We start from the raw sequence: 19282 nt of genomic DNA, 5'->3' as shown, positions 1-19282 counted from the left end.
TGGCATAAATTTTAATGTCCGAATTGATCAGGGATATTGGTCTGTAGCTTTTGCAGTCCAACGGGTCTTTTCCCTGTTTGTGTATTACCGAGATGGACGCCTGGAGCATTTGTTGGGGGAAAGGGGTGCCTCCCAGTACTTGATTAAACATGTTGCGAAGGAACGGGGTTAAGAATTTTCCGAATTTCTTATAGTAAAGATTCGAGAAGCCGTCGGGACCCGGGGCTTTAGAGGGTTTTAGGTGTTTGATAACCTCCAATATTTCCTCCGTTGTAAAGTCACTACCCATTGCCTCTCTGTCTAACCTACTCAGGCCCGGTAGATTCGAGCCCTTCAAGAAATCTTTCAGGGCTTTGTCCGTGCCAGCCGAATGGGCTACTTTATCCCCATCGTATAATTTCGCGTAGTATGTTTTGAACTCCGCTACAATGTTTTGCGGGTTAGCCGTGATGTTGCCTGACTCCAGCCGTAGGGCCTGGATATTATAATTACTGGTTTTAGCGCTGATCATATTAGCCAGCAGGGTATCTGGTTTGTTTGCTTTTTCAAAGAATCTTCTCTTAGTCCAACTCAACGACTTCTCCGCCTGGGAGGCCAGAAGTAGATTTAGTTTAGTCTGAGCGTCGCCAATCTGTTGGCGGGTGGCAGGGTCTGGGTTGATTTTATATTTATCCCAAAGTGTCTTTAGTTCCGCGTGTTCCCTCTTAATTTTAGCGTTGCTCTCTTTTTTCTTACGGGCCGCAATACTAATCAGGTTCCCTCTTATTGTTGCTTTGTGTGCCTCCCAGAGGGTTATGTGAGAGCTAACGCTTCCTTTGTTTTCTCTAAAGAATGTTTGGATTTCGTCTCCAATCCTGATCTGTAGATCCGGGATTTTTAGAAGGGATTCATTTAATTTCCAGTTTGCTCCTGGCCTGTCCAGTCCTATCTGTGTGCACCGTAGCTCTATTGGTGCGTGATCGGACCACGAAATATCGTGGATTCCCGCATCTTTGGGACCAGTCTACTAGAGACAAAGAAGTAATCGATTCTACTAAATGAGTCGTGTGGGTGTGAGTAGAAAGTATAGTTTCTAGTGAGGGGATGGAGTTCCCTCCAAATGTCGACCAACTGTAGATCGCGCAGTCCCTGTTCGAGGGCCCTGGATCCAGGATCCGTTCGGCCTCTATAGGGCCCTGAGCGATCTAGGGCTGCGTTTGATAACGTGTTAAAGTCTCCCCCTATAATTAATGCGCCTTTAGCGTGTTTGCGGATAGTTTCAAAGGATGAAGCGAAGAAGGCCGGGTCCTTTCCATTGGGGGCATATATTATGGCGATCGTGAGCGGTTGCTGGTTAATGGACCCTGTGAGTAACAGGAACCTACCCTCCTTGTCCTTCTTCACCTCATCTACCACCAGTCCCACCCTATTATGTATCAGTATCGCTACTCCGCGTTTTTTTACCCTTGCGGACGCTAGGTAGACTTGTCTAAATTGCTTATCAAAATATTTGGGGAAACTGGTGGTACTGAAGTGTGTTTCCTGTAGCAGCACAATGTCCGCACCCTTACGTTTATAGTCAGTGAGCGCTATTTTCCGCTTACGCGGGCAATTCAGCCCCTTGGCGTTGTGTGAGATAAATGTTAGTGACATGAGGTGCGTGTGTTCTCACCTCTTGTCCTGAGTGTCTTCAGATGGGGTGTCCGGTACCCCGCGGGAGCACTCGGCCTCTCTGCAGTGCACAGCGGTGCGCTCAATGGCAGCGGGTTGCCTCTCCGGCCGGAGGGGGGGAAGGGTAGGGGGAAGACATATGGGACATAGGACACATAAAGGGAAAAAAACAACATTGATATGAACAACCATGTGGGTGAGGCAATAATGGTCCCAGACCACCACCCCCACCTTGCCTTCGGGTAGGTGGAACTCCTCCCGCGCCCCTGGCTCTCTCCTCCCCTCCACAGGGCTCCTCCGCTCCACCCTCTCCCAAGGACTTTCTCGGCTACCTGGGCATCCGCCCTGGCCCGAGTCTGTAGACGCACAGCGACGGCCAGACTGAAGCCCCCGCCGGCAAACAAATGTTACCATTATGTGCGTGGTATCTCTTGCCATAAGCTATCCTCTAGCACTTTTAAAGAACTGACTCTATCTTCAAAACCCCCCCCCCAACTTATTCGCGTTCCTAACTGCGGAACCTAGCTTACCTCCAGCTCCCCTCCCTCCCTATAGCTAACTCGGAATCCCTCCCCTAGCTTTTGTTCGGTCTTCCTTGACCTCTTATTTTGCAGCCCACTGTCCCCTTTTGGGGCCTTGTAATTGTGTTCATCCTGTAGTCAGCATGCGATCTTTCTATGCCTAACTCCCAACCCCCCACTTTCCTTTTCTCCCCCCCCTTCCTCTCCTCCTTTCCCCCCTCTCTACTCTTCCTTTCCCCCCCCTCTTCTCTTCCTTTCCCTCCCCTCTTCTTCTCCCTTCCCCCCCCTCTGCTCCTCCGTTCCCCCGCTTCTCCTTCTTCTCCCTCCTCTCAACCTCCTTCCCCTCTCTCTCCCCCTTCCCCCTCTTTCCCCCTTCTTCCCCCCTCCCTCTCCCCCTTCTTCCTTCCCCTCTCCCCCATCTTTCCTCCCTTCTCCCTCTCCTGCCCTCCCTTCTCCCCCTTCTACCTTCCCTTCTCCCCCTTCTACTCTCCCTTCTTCCATTCCCCGTCTGATGTGGTCCCGTGCCACTCATCGTCTCTGGCATCCTCCTCCTCGGGCCTCTCCCGCGCTCCTCCCGGCCTCCGTAGGCTTGCGCTGTGGCTCCGCCCCCTTTGATCAGTGTCGCCGCCATCTTGGAGGGTCCCGTTTGTCTCCCCGCAGGTCTTCTTGCGGGGTTTTGCCGTTACTTCCCAGTGACGTCATCAGGTACCGCCCTCAGCTAGATGGTCAGTCGGAGAGGAAACAAGATGGCCGCCAGACGTGGAACACTGCTGCTGGGCTGCGGAGGCGGCTTGGAGGTAAGTGCAAGTTGGAGCAACCAATTCCCCAGGCGGCTCTCAACGTTAGAGCCTTAACACTGCAAACTTTGTTAACTTTGGCGATGTCTAGTGAGCCGGATTACCCTTTTGTCATGGGTAAATATAGTCTTTTAACGATTTAGGTTTATTTTTGTTGTCAGTTGTCATCTTTGTCACCAGCCCTCCTCACTTAGGGCTCCGAGGCTGTCGGCTCTTGTTAGCTTTCCCCGCTTCCCGCCATGTTGGGTCTGGGGTTGCATGTTCAATAGCCGCCTCTGCAGGGGCTTTATCCTGCAGCCCGAGTTTGGCCAGAAAACTCCCCCCTTCCTCTAGCTGCCGCAGGGTGTGTGGGACGCCATTGCGGATCACCATTAGGCCAAACGGGTATAACCAGCGGTAGCGGACCCCCTCATCACGTAGTACCTTCGTGATGGGTGTAATTTTTTTCCGTTTGAGGAGGGTAGCGGGGGAAATGTCCTGAAAGACCTGCATCTTGTGGCCTTCAAATAGTGCCTCATTCCGGGTCAGCTGACAAAAGGACTCTTTGGTCCTGAAGAAATGGAAACGTGCTATGATGTCGCGGGGGGCGGGTCTCCTGGCTGTGGCCTCGAGCGCAGGGCTCTATGGCACCTGTCCAGATGGGTGTCACGCTCCGACTTTTCAGGCATAAGCTGCTGGAGCCATCTGGCCACGAAATCCTCTGGATCCGTCTCTTCCTCCCTGACCCCCCGGATCCGCACATTGTTTCGGCGGTCTCGATTCTCCTGTCGGTCGGCGAGGTCCCGCACCTCCTCTTTCAGTTGGGCAAATTTTTTCTCCGCTTTCTGTTGGGCCTTAATGGAGGAGTCGAGTTTCCTTTCAAGGGAGTCTGTTCTGATCCCTATGCTGCCTAAGTCCGCCCGCAGAGCGGTCAATTCAGACTGAAAGCAGCGTTTTATGTCCATGCAAAACTCCCTCATGTCCCGTCGGCGCATTATCTGGTCATCCATTGCGTGATCAGCCCCGTCCTCTCCTTCAGACTCGGAGCCGCTGTGTATAGGCCCCTCGTGGGTTTTGGCGCGGCCCGCGTCTCCCTTGGCAAAGTAGTCGGTTAAGACCGACGAGGTCCGCTTCGAGCGCGTTGCCCTTGACATCCCTGCAGCTTCGGATGACTATGGGAGCTTTTCTGTGGGTTTCGGTGAGATTTATGTGCTATTTTTATTGATTTTCGTGCCGGCTGTGAACGGAGCTAATTACTCACACGTCCATGCAGCCAGCCGTCGCGCATGCGCCTCCAGCTACACACTTTTTAATGATATTTGTACCACTTGCAAGCCACACTGAAAGTTCCATTTAAGTCAAAGGAAGTTTCGCTGAAGCGGCTATTAGGGTGAATTTTGGACTAAATTTCCTTTCAAAGTCTATGGGAATTTTCTGCCCTAAACAGCCCAGATGGCTGCTTCTGACTATATAGAATTACCCCTTTGGGCCCAGATAGCCTAACGAAGCCTAGTGTATTTAGCCTAAATTACTGTTAATAGTATCGCTTATACACTTAAGGGAATAATTGAATGTTAACCCAGTTCTACTCCTTTAAATAGCATATGGTTAAATGTTTCCATAGGTTAGTGTTAATGATATGCAGAAGAGGTATTTCCCCAAAGATCGCATATCCACCAAAGGCCGGTAAAGTTTTCGCAGTGCATTAACGTTGTTATTTAGGTTTCCTCTATACAGACCCCGTTAGATGGTCCACAGCAGACGTAATGGTCCATTAGATTAACACATTTTATTTTAATATTACAGTATTGTAGCAGGGGGTCTCCGGAGCTGAACCACATTGATTTCAGGTCCAGGGACCCCCTGTGTCCCGAGTTACAGGCCATGTTATGGGGTGTCGTTATCCCTCTGCTTGGTTTAAATCCCCCAATCATGTGGATCGTGACGCAGGAAAATTTAATCATGGCCACCGGCACCCCATAACGGAGCCTGTAACTCTGGAAGCAGGGGGTCCCCGGAACTGAAATCAATGCGGTTCAGCTCTAGAGACCCCCTGCTACAATACTGTAATAAAATAATACCCTGCGATCGCCTGATAGAGGCACACAGGTAGAGTGACTGATGCAGTCTATCTCTGACTGCGCGTCTCTTACAGACAGGTAGAACCCGGTAGGATTCACACAGCGCGAGTCCCATTCAAACATAGGGACCCCCGCTGTGTTAATTCGATGGTCCATTAATTCTGCTGTTTACCATTTTGCTGGCTTTTTGATGGGAATCTCACAGTTTTTCTTGAGATTTGGTTGAGTATTAGTGGCTGCAGCTGTAAGAGTGTTGCTCCCATCCAGAACATGAAATACTATAACATAACACACATGTAGAAAGAAAAAACATTAACATAAACATCACTTGCATTGACTTTCCTTTTTTCCAGGAGCAGCTCTTGCCTCCCATCCTATTGTGACACTTCGCTCCGCCATATGATACATCTCCTTCAATTTTTGCCTGACTAATACGCTTTTGGCTTTTCTAACAACTTGTTAGGCCTTATTAACCTGTTATACCCCTTACCGCTTCCTTATATAAACATATTTAACTGCTGCTCATATTAGCATAACTTTTTTGTTGTTTTTTTTTTAAACTACTTAGTTACTTAACGCACCTAGCTTGGCCTTGAACTTCGGCCTTCCCCAATAACTGTTAACAAGGCAATTATTATAGTCCCCTCTACAACAAAAAAATGTTTCCCTCCTTCAACCTTTTATCTCAGGATACCACAAGAAGTACTTTTAGTCCTTTGCACCATTCCAAGTCCTCAAGATACTTTTAAAGTCCCGGCACTCTCTTCCTCTGTGTTGTTTTGTTCTCTTGCTGGCCTCGCTCCTTTTTGGGGCTCTAGTCTTTTCTTCTGTTGCTCCTTGATTCGCCCCTTGAGCCTTTATCTTGTGCCTTTTCTTCAAGTCTGTAAGAACTTTTTCGCTTCCTCTGCCGTGTTGAACACTCTTATTCCTACCTCTGTGAAGACTCTCAGCATTGCAGGGTAGCTTAGTGTAAATTTGTTGTTACCCTTATAGAGAGCGCTGCACACCTTGCTGAATTCCCTCCTTTTATCTGACACCGCTACTGAATAGTCTTGGAATAACAGGATCCTATGTCACTCAAATATTAGGCTGCCAGTACTTTTAAATGCCTGTAGCAGGTTCGCTTTTTCTGCAAAATCTAGTACTGTTGCCATTACTGCCCTGCGTCTGTTTTCTTGCCCTGGTCTGATCTGACCTAGTCTGTGGGCCCTCTCCATCTTGACCAGAGCTCCACCATGCGTAATTCCCAGTGTCTCTGTTATCCATTTGGAGCAAAAGTCCATTCATTGTATTGGTTTCACAGACTCAGGGATCCCAATAATGCGCACATTATTTCTCTGTGATCTATTTTTCAGATCATCCATTTTTTCCTCTAGGGACTAATTCTTTCATTTTAAAGTCTGCATTTCTAGTTGGAGTGCTGCAGAGTTTTCCTCCAGTACACTCACTCTATTTTCAGCCTCCCCTATTCTGGTGCTCTGGGAGGCGAATTCCCCTTTAAGATCCTCTATGGCTCTCTGCAGCTTTTCAAAGCTTTTAGTCAGAATTGTCATGATTTCCCTCCCCACAGCTCTGGCCACCTAACTCTGCTCTCTCTGCTCCCTGTGTCCCTCACTCTCCTGTGGGTCACAGACATCCTGCTGATTCTCTGAATGCTGCTCCATGAGGTCAGCAGCCATCTTATATTTTTCTTGTGGGTTCCATGATAGCTACATAAGCACCATAAGACAGGGACCAGGGATAATACATGTGGAAAATAAAGTGACCCCCTGCTTTTTTCTATTTTCATGTTCCCTTGGCCCTAGAACTGTGAGATTTCTTGTGTGTCAGTTTTAGGGGGGATATTTGGATAGAAATACAATTATTTTGTTTGCAGGAGTTCGGGGGCCAAAGTTACCGGTAGTCCTTTAATTCTCCCCGGGCGAGCAGGCATGATTTGCCTGTACGCGGGGTAAATTACACCGGGGCAACCCAGTGTCCCCCAGAGTCCTGGATTTCGAGCCCAAATATCCCCAAACCATTTCCCTTATAAGTTTAAGGTTCCCCAAAGTGCATAGTTTAATGAAGTATGCTTTATAAGGTTTTATACATTTGCTATAAGACTCTATACAGTCAGCTAGGGCATCAGCATAGATGTCGGCATGTCTATATAGAGTCCGTAGCTCAAAGAGGAGAGGACGTCCAGAGGTGAGAAGACCGTTTGGTGGGCGAGTGTAACGAGTGCTCATCACAAACAAGGCAGGACCGCGAGGTTGAGGTGGGGATCTTGTTAGCCACCGACCTACAACCGAGCAGCCACATCCGGAGTGCAGAGTGGTAGTCGTGTAGCTGGGGCAGGGTAGGAGAAGTCAGATTGGTCGAGGTATTTGCTGTGGCCTAGGAGTGGAGAGATCGGATTGTCGTCGTGGGTTGCCGGGGTCCAGGGGTATAGAATGTAGAATAGTTGTGTCCATAGCCGTGGTCCAGGGGTCAGAGAAGGCAGGAGTCTGGGTGTAAGCTGAGGTCAAAATACAGGGAGCAAGACAAGGCAAAGACAGGACAGCAAGAAGCTAGAGGTAAGCACAAGTCACAAGAACAGAGTTTATGCTCAACCAGTTTGTAGGAGGGCTGGCTGAGTATTTAAAAGGCAGGCAGCCAATGGAAAGGCAGCACACAAGTGCAAGGTAACGAATGTAGGACAGCCCACAGCTGCAGGGTAATGAGCAATCAGACATAGGCTATCCACTGATTGGCAGGGGTGGAGTGTATAGCAGCTGAGGAATAATTGAGAGAATTAAGCCCTTGTTTGCTTGTGTCCGCGTGGCGTCTGCATTTAGCCAGCATGCGCCGTAGGTTGCCCGTGTTGTCACGGAGACAGAACCTGGAGACGGTTCCTGTGGTGTTTTCCTTCCTGGGAGCGCGGCGCCTATGCGCAGGTTGCGGCTTGACGCGCGTCATTCGTGACATCGCGAGATGCGTCACGGGGGTGGGGCCTAAGCACGATCCTGACAGTGAGGAAGGGGAGAATTGCCAGTTCCCCTGTGGGGACACCTTTTGTATCTGCCAGACTTGGTGGTGCCTGTCCAGCGGTTGGCAATGAGTTAGCTGGGGGAGATAAGGCTCGAAGGCACTTCTCCCATTGGCTAAATCATATTTCCTGCTCACATGGCATTTCGAGCCGGCTAGGCACGCCGCCTCTGATTTCAGCCAAAGGACGAGGCCCTATTCCTATTGGCTAGTGGGATAGGGTTCCCTCGCTTTGATTGGTCGCTCCTCCTATCTCTATGCTAAGGATAGCTTAGCGGATTGTATGTAAGGAGATGGCCGAGAACCAGACCATCCAGACCATCCTGTGACTTGTCGATGAAGCTAAGGTGGACTTTTCAAAGTTGCTCTGTTCGAAATAGCAGAGCAAATGGTTTCATTTTGAAGCTAGAAAAGCTTGCCTCGCAGAGACTAAGTTTCTTCTTTTGCAGCCAAGTTCTACAAATCGAACTAGGGGTCGTGACCAGGATTTTTTGTCAAAATCAGTTCCAGGAGTATCGGGACTAGGTCCAGGTCAGGAGTTTCTGATGAATCTCGGTTCAGGACGTCCGGAACAAGGTTCCGATCAGGGAAGCCTTTGCAAGTGGGAGCCCTGCACCTAGGAAAGGGCTAGATCTCATACCCAAGACCCCAGTTAGTGTGTATATTTCTGTATTTTGTGTATTGTTGTATTTCTGAGGTTTTATCCAAATAAACCCCATTTTATTTCACTGCCTTTTTTGCCTATTGAATAATCCCGTTGTGGCAGGACGGCCTGTAGCCGAGGTCAGGGAACAGTCCACACGTGTAGTTTCAGGATAAATGAAAACGTTCAGTGGCTTTATTTCTCCACAGCAACATAACATGCGGGTACACTGTCCCTTTAAGCAAATAAATCCTGCTCCACATTGGGAGAAAACTGACTAACACAGCAGTCCTAGCTAGCAGGCTGGCTGGCTAAACCATACCCAAACCGTAAGAGTCTTTTTAAGCAGTCATGCAAACAAATTAAAGAAATCTTACTTTGGCTGCAGTAAGTAGTATGCTGTATCCTTCTGGCTAGCAGCACATCTATCCATGTGCTCTCCTCTGACACAGGCAGCTACTGCTGGTAACAAGATCCTTATCTACCTTGTTGGCTCTCAGGTATCAGCTTACATCATGATTAGCTAGCTTCCACCTGAGTTAACCCTTATGAGTGCTGGATGAAGCACTCAGACATATGTTTCCCAGGCATAACTGATAGGGGTTGACTTCACCCTGTCACACCCGTCAATATAAATGTTTTAAAAGACCTGGTCTACCATCACACTGCCTTCTCAGGATGTTGCTGCTGTTTTGGAGGCATCTAGGATATTTTTGAGAGATATTTTTCCATCCAGCTCACTTCGGACCCTTTCCTCTCTCCTTGCCTGACACTTTTTGTTCAGGTTAGTGCTGTTTTGGGTGATTACTAGCTGGGTTTCTGCAGAGCTCAGCACTCTGCTTTCACTTTGCCTAGCACCAAAACAGAGCCCTGCTTGATTTTTTGGGGGGTGGGGGGGTAATCTGACTTTAATATTCTAAGGAGCCTCTCCTCAAGCTTTCCCTTCTCCTCTGGTGCCTTTTTTTTGTGTGTGCACAGATTATTGCCTTTTTGGCTGCAATCTGGCGGAGCCTTCACAGAGCTCAGTCTTCTGGTTCTGCTCAGTCTGGTGGATACCTGAAGTCTCCCCAAGTATCTTTTTAAGTTGTTTTTTGTAATTTGTACATGATTGTGTGGTGTACACATTTTTTTTTTTTTAAGAGATAACAGTACATTTGGTTGAAAAAGGTCATACTGCACGCCCATCAAATTCATCCTCTTAAATTTGGGATATATTCATCCTATGTTTGTATTGATCCACAGAAAGGCCAGCAAAACCCCCAGTTAAAGTTTGCCAATTATTTTTTTATAAAGGTAAACATTTCTTTGTGATTCTAGTAATGCTAAGGTCAACCAGATTTCTCCCTGGATCAATGCTCTTCCTATCTTTTTATCTTATTCCGCATATCCCTATATTCTGTATATTTACTTTCTAAAAAGTCTAAACTTTTCTTTAAGATATAAACAGTATATGCCATCAGTCTCTATGGGTATTAAAATATACATTGTCACTGCCATTACTGTAAAACAAAAACCTTTTATTTGCTGTTGATGGCGTCTCTATTTTTCTCTAATCTCAATAGATGACCCCTTGTAATTTGGTATGAAAAGTTTCCTTGAAAGATTAATCCGTAAAAGTATATTGCCTGTTGGAGGAAACATAGTTATTAGACATTAAATATAAAGCCATTGAAGATGAGCATTATAGCAGGTTGTCTACTGAGAATTCTAATTTATACTCCAGCTTTTGTGTTTTTCTTTAGAAAAAACATGCCTAATTTTGGTGATATGAAAATAATTTAACTGCATTGCAGAATATTCATTGTGACCCTTATTAGAATGTAATAATGTATTTGGGCTTCTCACTTCTAGATCCATCTATTCCTTTACTTCTTGTTGCTGTGCTCTTTGGGCTACAATACCTATCCATTACACTGCGATAGAGCAGATTAGGGCACTATCGCATGGAAACTCCCATTGAAGTCAAATGGATTTTCTGTGCGATAGGAAACCAATCGGCATTATTGTAGTGTAATAGATAACCCCTATGTCTAGAAAACATAAATGTATGATTGACTTGTCATATTTTGATTATTTTTTCTGCTTTTCATATATATATATTTTTTTATATATATCGTATATACAGGTGAACTCCATTTCTTGGAACAGTACTGGAGAATACATCTTATCTGGATCTGATGATACCACTTTGGTCATTAGTAACCCCTACAATAAAAAAGTAAGTTAATGTTATTATGTACTGTATTCTATACAATATGGGCACTATGTATCAGATGTTGCAAATTGGAGCATTGCTCTGAAAACTGAAAATAGCGCACAGTTAAAATGGCACCATGTACCGAGGTACTTTGCTCGACTTGCACAAGTGAGTGTGTTGGGGAGTGGTGGTTGTATGAGGCGATAAGGGGAAACGAGTCAGCAGAATATGCATTGGTTATCAAATAACTCTGCTACTGTAGGTCTGAGGTGACATTAACTTCTGCTCTTAAGAGATCTGTCCTCAGTGTAAGGTTAAAGAATGTATTTACTGCAGTGTTTTGAAGACAGTCACTGTCTTGATATATTTTTCCCTAGATTGTTTTAAAAATTTTGTATTCCCGGTCATATTCTGAAAGATCTAATAAGTGAGGAAATGCCAAAATATATCTTTTGGATTTGAATGCAGATTTACAGATTTTGTGGTCCTTCTATTGTGCCAAGTAGTATTGTAAATACTATGAAAGTACCAGCATATTTACTAACGCAACTAAAAATGTATTCTGATTTACTTACTGTACATATTATTAAATAACACTTATTTTGATGTGGTTTGTTAAAAAAAAAAAACAAGGGGGGTTGCGAAGAAGTGCAATTTCTTATAGTTTTGGATGCTTTCTTTTTAAGTTCCTCTTACAATCTGGTATTTTACCATGGTCCATATGTCTACTATAAAAGATGACTATTGAACTTGATAAAATGCTGAATGTTGCTGTTGGTGGTACTGTAGCTGACTTGGTGAAAAGTAAAAATATCACTTGTTGATTTACTATTGGTTTAATCAGAGTACTGCTATACTACTACGCATGAACTTATGGCGTGTTTTTCAAAAGGACATACATTTGCAGATTGAGAAAATTAGTTGTAGGGTTAGAAATGGTCCCTAAATTTAATTTAAAAATGTTTGAATAAAATTAATTTGGATTGATGATAATCCTTTTGGATTCAGAGTGATCATTGATGATTTGATCCTGTTTTGATTTGGTAGAGAGAATAAAATCCGAACATTTCACACAGTTTTTAATTAATTATACTTTTGGGGGACTTATTATTTACTTTGCATTTAAAAGATTTCAATTCTTGATCTTTCTATCAATAACAGTACACATGATCTGTGTTTTGCTCAAAGTATAGAAAAGATATATGACCATCAATTTTCTCTTGTGTTATGGATTGTTCTGGATCAGGTCAAATGAAAATCATTCTTCCTAAAGATAAATTGAATAACATTTGCTCTTCTTGATTGACCTAGACAAAAACCACACCAAAACCTGAGTTTCACAAAGAATATATAGTGTGTGATGGATCAGTGGTCTCAAACAGGTACCAAAAACATAGATTGTAAACACATCTGGACAGGCACTGTGTCTGTAAACATTCCTATGTTCTGCGTACAACACACTATACTGTAATTGTGAAGCATTTTAGGTCCCATTGGGAGAAAAGTGTAAAAGTGTCATATGAAATGTTTATTATTATTATTATATAACAAAACCAGGCAATTTAGAATACCATAAATGTGTTCGCTCTGCTAGATAATAGGCTAACCACATTTACAATGTCATACAAGAAAAAACAATGACATGTCCCTTGGCAGTTTCATACAGTATTTCCTGCTGACCCGGCTTTTCAGGCTTACAGTAGCTCTGATTGGCTGCTGAGAAAGTTCCCATGCGATGATTGGCTGCTGAGTTTCATGAATGAAACTCAGAATACTATAAAGATTCTGTGAGCCAATAAGATTGTAGATCCCCAGTATTAAGAGCGTGGGCGGGCTTTTCAAAGTTGCTCTTGCACGAATAGCAGAGCAACCGGCTTCGATTTCAAGCTTGAAAAGTCTGCCTGCCAGATTCTAAGTCCTGATTTTTAGCAGGCAAGTTCCCAAAACCGAACGTGGCGGTCGCGGCTGCGATTGCAAGCCGATTTTAGTTCCAGGAGTTTGGTACAAACTTGTGGTCAAGAAAGTCCAAGTTCTCAGAAGAGAAGGAAGCGGTGGCGTGTGACACTTCATGCCGATTTGGGAACCAGGAGATTCCGGGCTAAGTCCCGGTCAGGGTAAAACTCTTATTTAGAGTTCCCTGCACCTAGGAAAGTCTAGTTTTCGACCCCCAGTAAGTGTGTCTTTTCGTCTGTATTTTGTGTTCCATTGTGTGTAAGCGAATTTGTGCGAATAAAGTACAATTTATTTAATTACCTTGTTTTGCTCAGTGAATGATCCCGGTTGAAAAGGCATAAACTGCCTGGTCTCCCGTGACAGTCAGCCATTTTCAGATGCACCCGATCTAACCATAGGGATGCTGAATAGTGGTATTCCCCGCACTGTACAAAGTATGCCTGCAATAAGTTGTACCGCGATCTTGAAAAATCAACACCGACTTTGAGCTATGATTTCCCGCAAGAAATCCTAACTCAAAGCCTGGTGATCCCACCACTGCAACCAGAAAAAAAAGCCTGTCACGGCGACAAGGAACTTTTGTTCACCTTTACCATCCGGGATCATTTACCACTAGACTGCACAAAGAAGTTGAATAAATAGGTTTATTCAGGAAAACCCGCAGTCATACAAAAATGCACATAAACAGGGAAATACATACTAACAGGGGTTCTGGGTGGAGCCACTATCCTCAACTTGGTGCAGGGCACCTGCTTCAGTAGACTTACCCTGTCCGCTCCACGTCCAGGAAACACAGTGTAAAACTAAACTGTCCCCTTTACACTTGCCGTTATCTCTTACACACAGCAAACTAGACTTTTAAGCATTTTAACTTTACTTTTATAATTCTCACAGCTTTATCTCTGGCTAGAGTAACCCCAAACCTTTACATTAGTTTTAGGGGGTCTGGGCAAACACTGGGCACCCCCTCATTACACAGGGGACCCTGGTACAGTTCTAGGGATATCTTACCCCCTGGTGCCACATTTTACCCCCTGGTCTGTGCCAGAATTGAATGTATTATATGACAATAAATGATTTATGTGTGTTTTACCTTTCCAGGAGTGCTTACCAATGGAGATTCTCAGGCTATGAGTTTCAAGGGGGGTTTTGCGGTAAAAGTTTTGTTAGATTGTGTCTAGGTAGCAGGGGTCCAGAGTTGCTGGTCACCCCAAAAATGTATCTGGGAATCTGGACGTATTCCCGTGGACATATAGGCATATCACCCCGGTCAAAATCTTCCCTTGAAAACAGTTACGCGACTCACCGCCAAGTTTCCCTGCTTCAGCACCGACCAGAAAGGTAAATCAGGGCATAGGGATTTGTATATCCGTGGTACGGTCAAGGTTCCCTAAATTAGTGAGGGTCCCCCCAGTACATGCCCAGGTACCCCAGAATCAGTATAGAGGTTCTGGGGGGTTTCTCCAACTATATATTAACTGTATATAGTTTTATGAAACCTAAGTCCAAGTTTCAGTAAAGGAAAGAAATACAGTCCTGGGAGTGTGCCTAAGTGTTTTTTGGTTCTAAAGAAAATTAAGTTTCCTTAAGGGAAGGAGCTACAGCTCTGGGATTGCAGCTAAGCATCTTTTTATTTCACTTCAGGACTTAGAAGAAAAATGGGAAATATTTTTTGTTTCATAAAATGTTTAATAGCCAATGTGGCTATAAGGTTTTTACAGTCTAACTCAGGGTTACAGTGTATGAGGGATATAGCTAGTGGGAATAAAAGTATATACTGTATTCCCATTCTACCTTTCATAGCCCAAAAGACTTAGACAAAGTAAGAAGTGTAAAAGTATATTTTTATTTGTCATCGTAACTCTATGCCCAGGACATACTTGAAAACGAGAGGTAACTCTCAATGTATTACTTCCTGGTAAAATATTTATAAATAAATAATATTTTTATTAAACTGCAATGTTTGTAAATGTATTTTACTTATAAGCTGGGACTTTCAAAGACGGTTCTCTGAGCTCGGCTGTATATTGTAAATCATTGTGTGTACGTCTGTTTCTAAGGAATAAATCGCAATTTGCTTTTTTTCTTGGTTTTGCTCAATGATATGATCCCGGTATAAAGGTGTAAATTCCTGGTCTCCCGTGACAATGACATCTTAAGTTTAACTGCTCACCACCTCCGTCCCCATTATGACACCGCTCGTCTGGGGAGTCCTCCCCAGCTAGTAGCTTCCTTGCTGGTATCGGTACCAGACTGTGCTACGTCACTTCCGGTTTCGCAGTGTCACTTCCGGTTTCAGTCCACAGCTTAGGAACGTGTCTGTGAGTGTCCTGCCTGCAACTTGCTCCAAGTGCCTTACGCACTGAAATATAGCAGGATTTGTTAAGGTGGCTTGGTGTGTGATGTTGCTTGGGCAGAATCTGTAAAAAGGTGTATGTATATTAGTGTATGACACGTACCAAAATTACTTTATTTCTTAAAGCTTAATGCAGAAATCATGAATCGGGGATCTGTAACTGAATTTCCAAATTTCTGATGCATTTGAGATCAACGTAGAAGTACAGTAGGGCACCGCTTTACAGTGCTCCGTTTACAGCGTTCTGCTCATACAGGGCTTCCCAATGTATATCCATATTTATTAGTTTCGGCGCTTGTTCAGTTTTTCTGGTGATTTTCAGCATGACTCCCTCAGCAGCTGAATATCCGGCTGTCACTAAGCAACAGTTTTAGCGCCTGCGCAACTCCTTATCAGATGCCATTTGTCAGCAAAACAGTCGGTTTATAGCTCTGCATCTCTGTTTTCAAAGGTACAATACAATACAGTAGGGCCCCGCTGTACAGCGATTTCCGCTTTACGGCGGCGGCCTGGAATGGAACCCGCTGTATGAGCGGGGGCCCTTATGTACTCCTAATATAGTACATTTTCTATACAGATATTCTATACATATATATTTTCTATACAGAGATTTGTGTGAAAATTCCCTTATAAGAAGTGACTTCATCACAAAACAAACCAGTTAAAATATTAATTTAAAGAAATATAAACAAGCCACTTTTTATATGTTTGTTCCAGTGTCCCAAGGACAATGGAAAGGGACAACTCCCCCCAAAACACACACACACACACACACACACACACACACACACACACACACACACACACACACACACACACACACACACACACACACACACACACCCTCCTATCGCAAGCTCATGCAAATAGGTCAGACTGTGGAAAAGTATCTTGATTTTGAAGCAATTTGCTCCAGCATTATCTTAATTCATGGCCAATAAAGGGAGAAGGCCACACTCGCACACAATGTAACTCACTGGTATGATGATACTCTCAAGGGTAAAACAGGATGTTCAAAAAGTTGATGCAAATTATTATAGTATTTTATTTGCGGGAGTATGTATGCATATACATGTTTCCAACCTGATGAAGGCCCATGGAGGTCAGAAACGTATATTTTGCACACTGCACTATGATTAACTGTTTTGTAGGTATTATTTACTGTACCATTGAATATGATGACATGCATGTAGTAACCCTTACATTTGTACATATCCTGGGAAGTCAATTATTTATCTGTCTTCAGTAAACAATATGATATTAAGTTATACAATTATTTCAGGATTTATTAAAATAAGTTATCAGGAAAGATACATTACATACAGTATACTTTACATTTCAATTGTACAAGGTATGTCCAAAGATGTAATAGCAATGTAAGCATCTACTGTATATGAGTATTATGACTGCAACCATAAACTTTATATTTATCTGCTATAATATGAAAGCAAAACATTTAGGATTTATGAATTCACATGATTTATCTAAATAATTGTTTTCTGTTTTTGTTTTTCCAGGTTTTGACAAGAATTCGCTCAGGTCATAAAGCAAATATTTTTAGTGCAAAGTTCCTGCCATTTACCAATGATCAACAAATTATATCCTGCTCTGGGGATGGAGTTATATGTTATACAAATATTGAGAAAGACACAGACACAAACCGACAATGCCAATTTGCATGCCATTATGGAACTGCTTATGAGGTAAATGATATTTGTGTACATTTTTAAAATGGCAATAATTTCCTTTGCACACAATTTTTTCCTTCCTGTTTTTGTTCTTTTTAAATAAGAGAATCCTGTAAGTCACTCTGTCAAACTGAAAAGGCAATGTTTTTGCCATATTAAAGGCTGTCTACCACCAGGTAGAAAAATATCTGCTTTATTTTCATCTAGTCAATGATCAATGGCAACATAATTTGATTGCACTAGCTTGCACCTGAGTAGATATGCATTCCAATCCAAGCACAGGCGCCAGGGAGGATTTCTGTCCCCCTGTTCTCCCCCCCCCCCTTAATCAGGCTGAACTCAAGGCAGCTCCCCCCCCTCCATACTGTGTATGTGTGTGTATATAAGTGTGTGTGTAAGTGTGTAAACCAGCATGCAGCTCCTCTCCTCCGGCTGACAGAGATCAGTGCGGGGGGGAGGAGGAGAGGGGTGTGTTTATGTGTGTGTGTGTATATGTGTGTATGTATATGTGTATATATATGTATATATATATATATATATATATATATATATATCGACCACTGTGTGTGTATATATATATATATATATATATATATATATATATATATATACACACACAGTGGTCGACAAATCACCCAAAAATCTACTCGCCGAACAAAAAAATCTACTCGCCCCCTAGCCCCGCCACCTGTCCCGCCCCCAGTCCTGCTTTTTAAATAAAATAAACGAATAAATTCCTAGTAAGAACAACATTCGTTTTTGACATTAGTTTATTTATTGTATTACATTATACTACAATTAGTCCTTGTTACGCGCGCGCGCGTGTGTGTGTAAATGTCGGATTTAGAAAAAAAAGCCAGATGTGAATGACTAGTTTCCTGAACCCCATAACTAGTGCCTGGACGCCCCAGCGTCACAATATCTAAAGCAGCAATCCCGCCTGGGATCTTACCTGATCTGCAGTCCCTCAATGTCCAGGTACCCTCATTCCCGCAATGTTATACATTGGAGGGGAGGTGTTCCTTACCTGTCTTCTGGTTTAGGGGGGATTCCGATATCTTCCGTGTGAAGCTCGAGAGTTAGATCTGGAAGAAAGCAGTATAGGTTATTTCGGTGTAGGTATAGGGCAGTTAAGATATATAGGGTAAATAAGAGATCCAGAGTGTGAGAGAGAGAGACAGAGAGAGAGTGAGGGTGAGAGAGAGACAGACAGAGAGAGACAGAGAGAGAGACACACACACACACACACAGAGACACAGAGAAAGAGAGACACAGAGAGAGAGAGAGAGAACACACACAAAGAGAGAATAAGAGACAGACAGAGAGAGAGTGCGACAGAGAGAGTGCGACAGAGAGAGTGCGACAGAGAGAGTGCGACAGAGAGAGTGCGACAGAGAGAGAGTGCGACAGAGAGAGAGTGCGACAGAGAGAGAGTGCGACAGAGAGAGAGTGCGACAGAGAGAGAGTGCGACAGAGAGAGAGTGCGACAGAGAGAGAGTGCGACAGAGAGAGGGAGAGGGCGACAGAGAGAGGGAGAGGGCGACAGAGAGAGGGAGAGGGCGACAGAGAGAGGGAGAGGGCGACAGAGAGAGGGAGAGGGCGACAGAGAGAGGGAGAGGGCGACAGAGAAAGGGCAACAGAGAGAGGGCGACAGAGAGAGGGAGAGGGCGACAGAGAGAAGGAGAGGGCGACAGAGAGAAGGAGAGGGCGACAGAGAGAGGGAGAGGGCGACAGAGAGAGGGCGACAGGGAAAGGGTGAGGGTGACAGGGAAAGGGTGACACAGGGAGAGGGTGAGAGCGACAGGGAAAGGGTGAGGGTGACACAGGGAGAGGGTGAGGGTGACACAGGGAAAGGGTGACACAGGGAGAGGGTGACATAGGGAGAGGGTGACACAGGGAGAGGGTGACACAGGGAGAGGGTGACACAGGGAGAGGGTGACACAGGGAGCGGGTGAGGTTAACACAGGGAGAGGGTGACAGGGAGAGTGTGAGGGCGACAGGGAGAGGGTGAGGGCGACAGGGAAAGGGTGAGGGTAACACAGGGTGAGGTTGATACAGGGAGAGGGTGACACAGGGAGAGGGTGAGGTTGACACAGGGAGAGGGCGACAGGGAAAGGGTGAGGGCGACACAGGGAGAGGGAGAGGGCGACACTGGGAGAGGGAGAGGGCGACACTGGGAGAGGGAGTGGGCGACACTGGGAGAGGGAGAGGGTGACACTGGGAGAGGGAGAGGGTGACACTGGGAGAGGGTGACACTGGGAGAGGGTGACACTGGGAGAGGGTGACACAGGGACAGGGTGACACAGGGAGAGGGTGACAGGGAGAGGGTGAGGTTGACAAAGGGAGAGGGTGACAGGGAGAGGGTGAGGGCGACAGGGAAAGTGTGAGGGCGACAGGGAAAGCGTGAGGGT

The 19282-nt window shown here is 44.9% G+C and overlaps 1 protein-coding gene across 10 annotated transcripts in view; it reads left to right on the top strand.

Moving 5' to 3' along the window:
* Nucleotides 1–19282, top strand: part of DCAF6 (DDB1 and CUL4 associated factor 6) — a 397587-nt gene that overhangs the window by 75277 nt on the left and 303028 nt on the right. For all 10 annotated transcript variants that reach the window (XM_075589478.1, XM_075589475.1, XM_075589477.1 and 7 more), the window contains exons 4-5: nt 10803–10895; nt 16701–16886. In XM_075589478.1, coding sequence (XP_075445593.1) covers nt 10803–10895; nt 16701–16886 — 279 coding nt within the window. The remainder of the gene's footprint in view (nt 1–10802; nt 10896–16700; nt 16887–19282) is intronic.

The sequence above is a fragment of the Ascaphus truei genome, chromosome 3 (assembly GCF_040206685.1).
Source record: "Ascaphus truei isolate aAscTru1 chromosome 3, aAscTru1.hap1, whole genome shotgun sequence".
NCBI classification, from domain to species: Eukaryota; Metazoa; Chordata; class Amphibia; order Anura; family Ascaphidae; genus Ascaphus; species Ascaphus truei.
The sequence above is the reverse complement of the archived record's forward strand: the minus strand, read 5'-3'. Positions and strand labels throughout refer to the sequence as shown.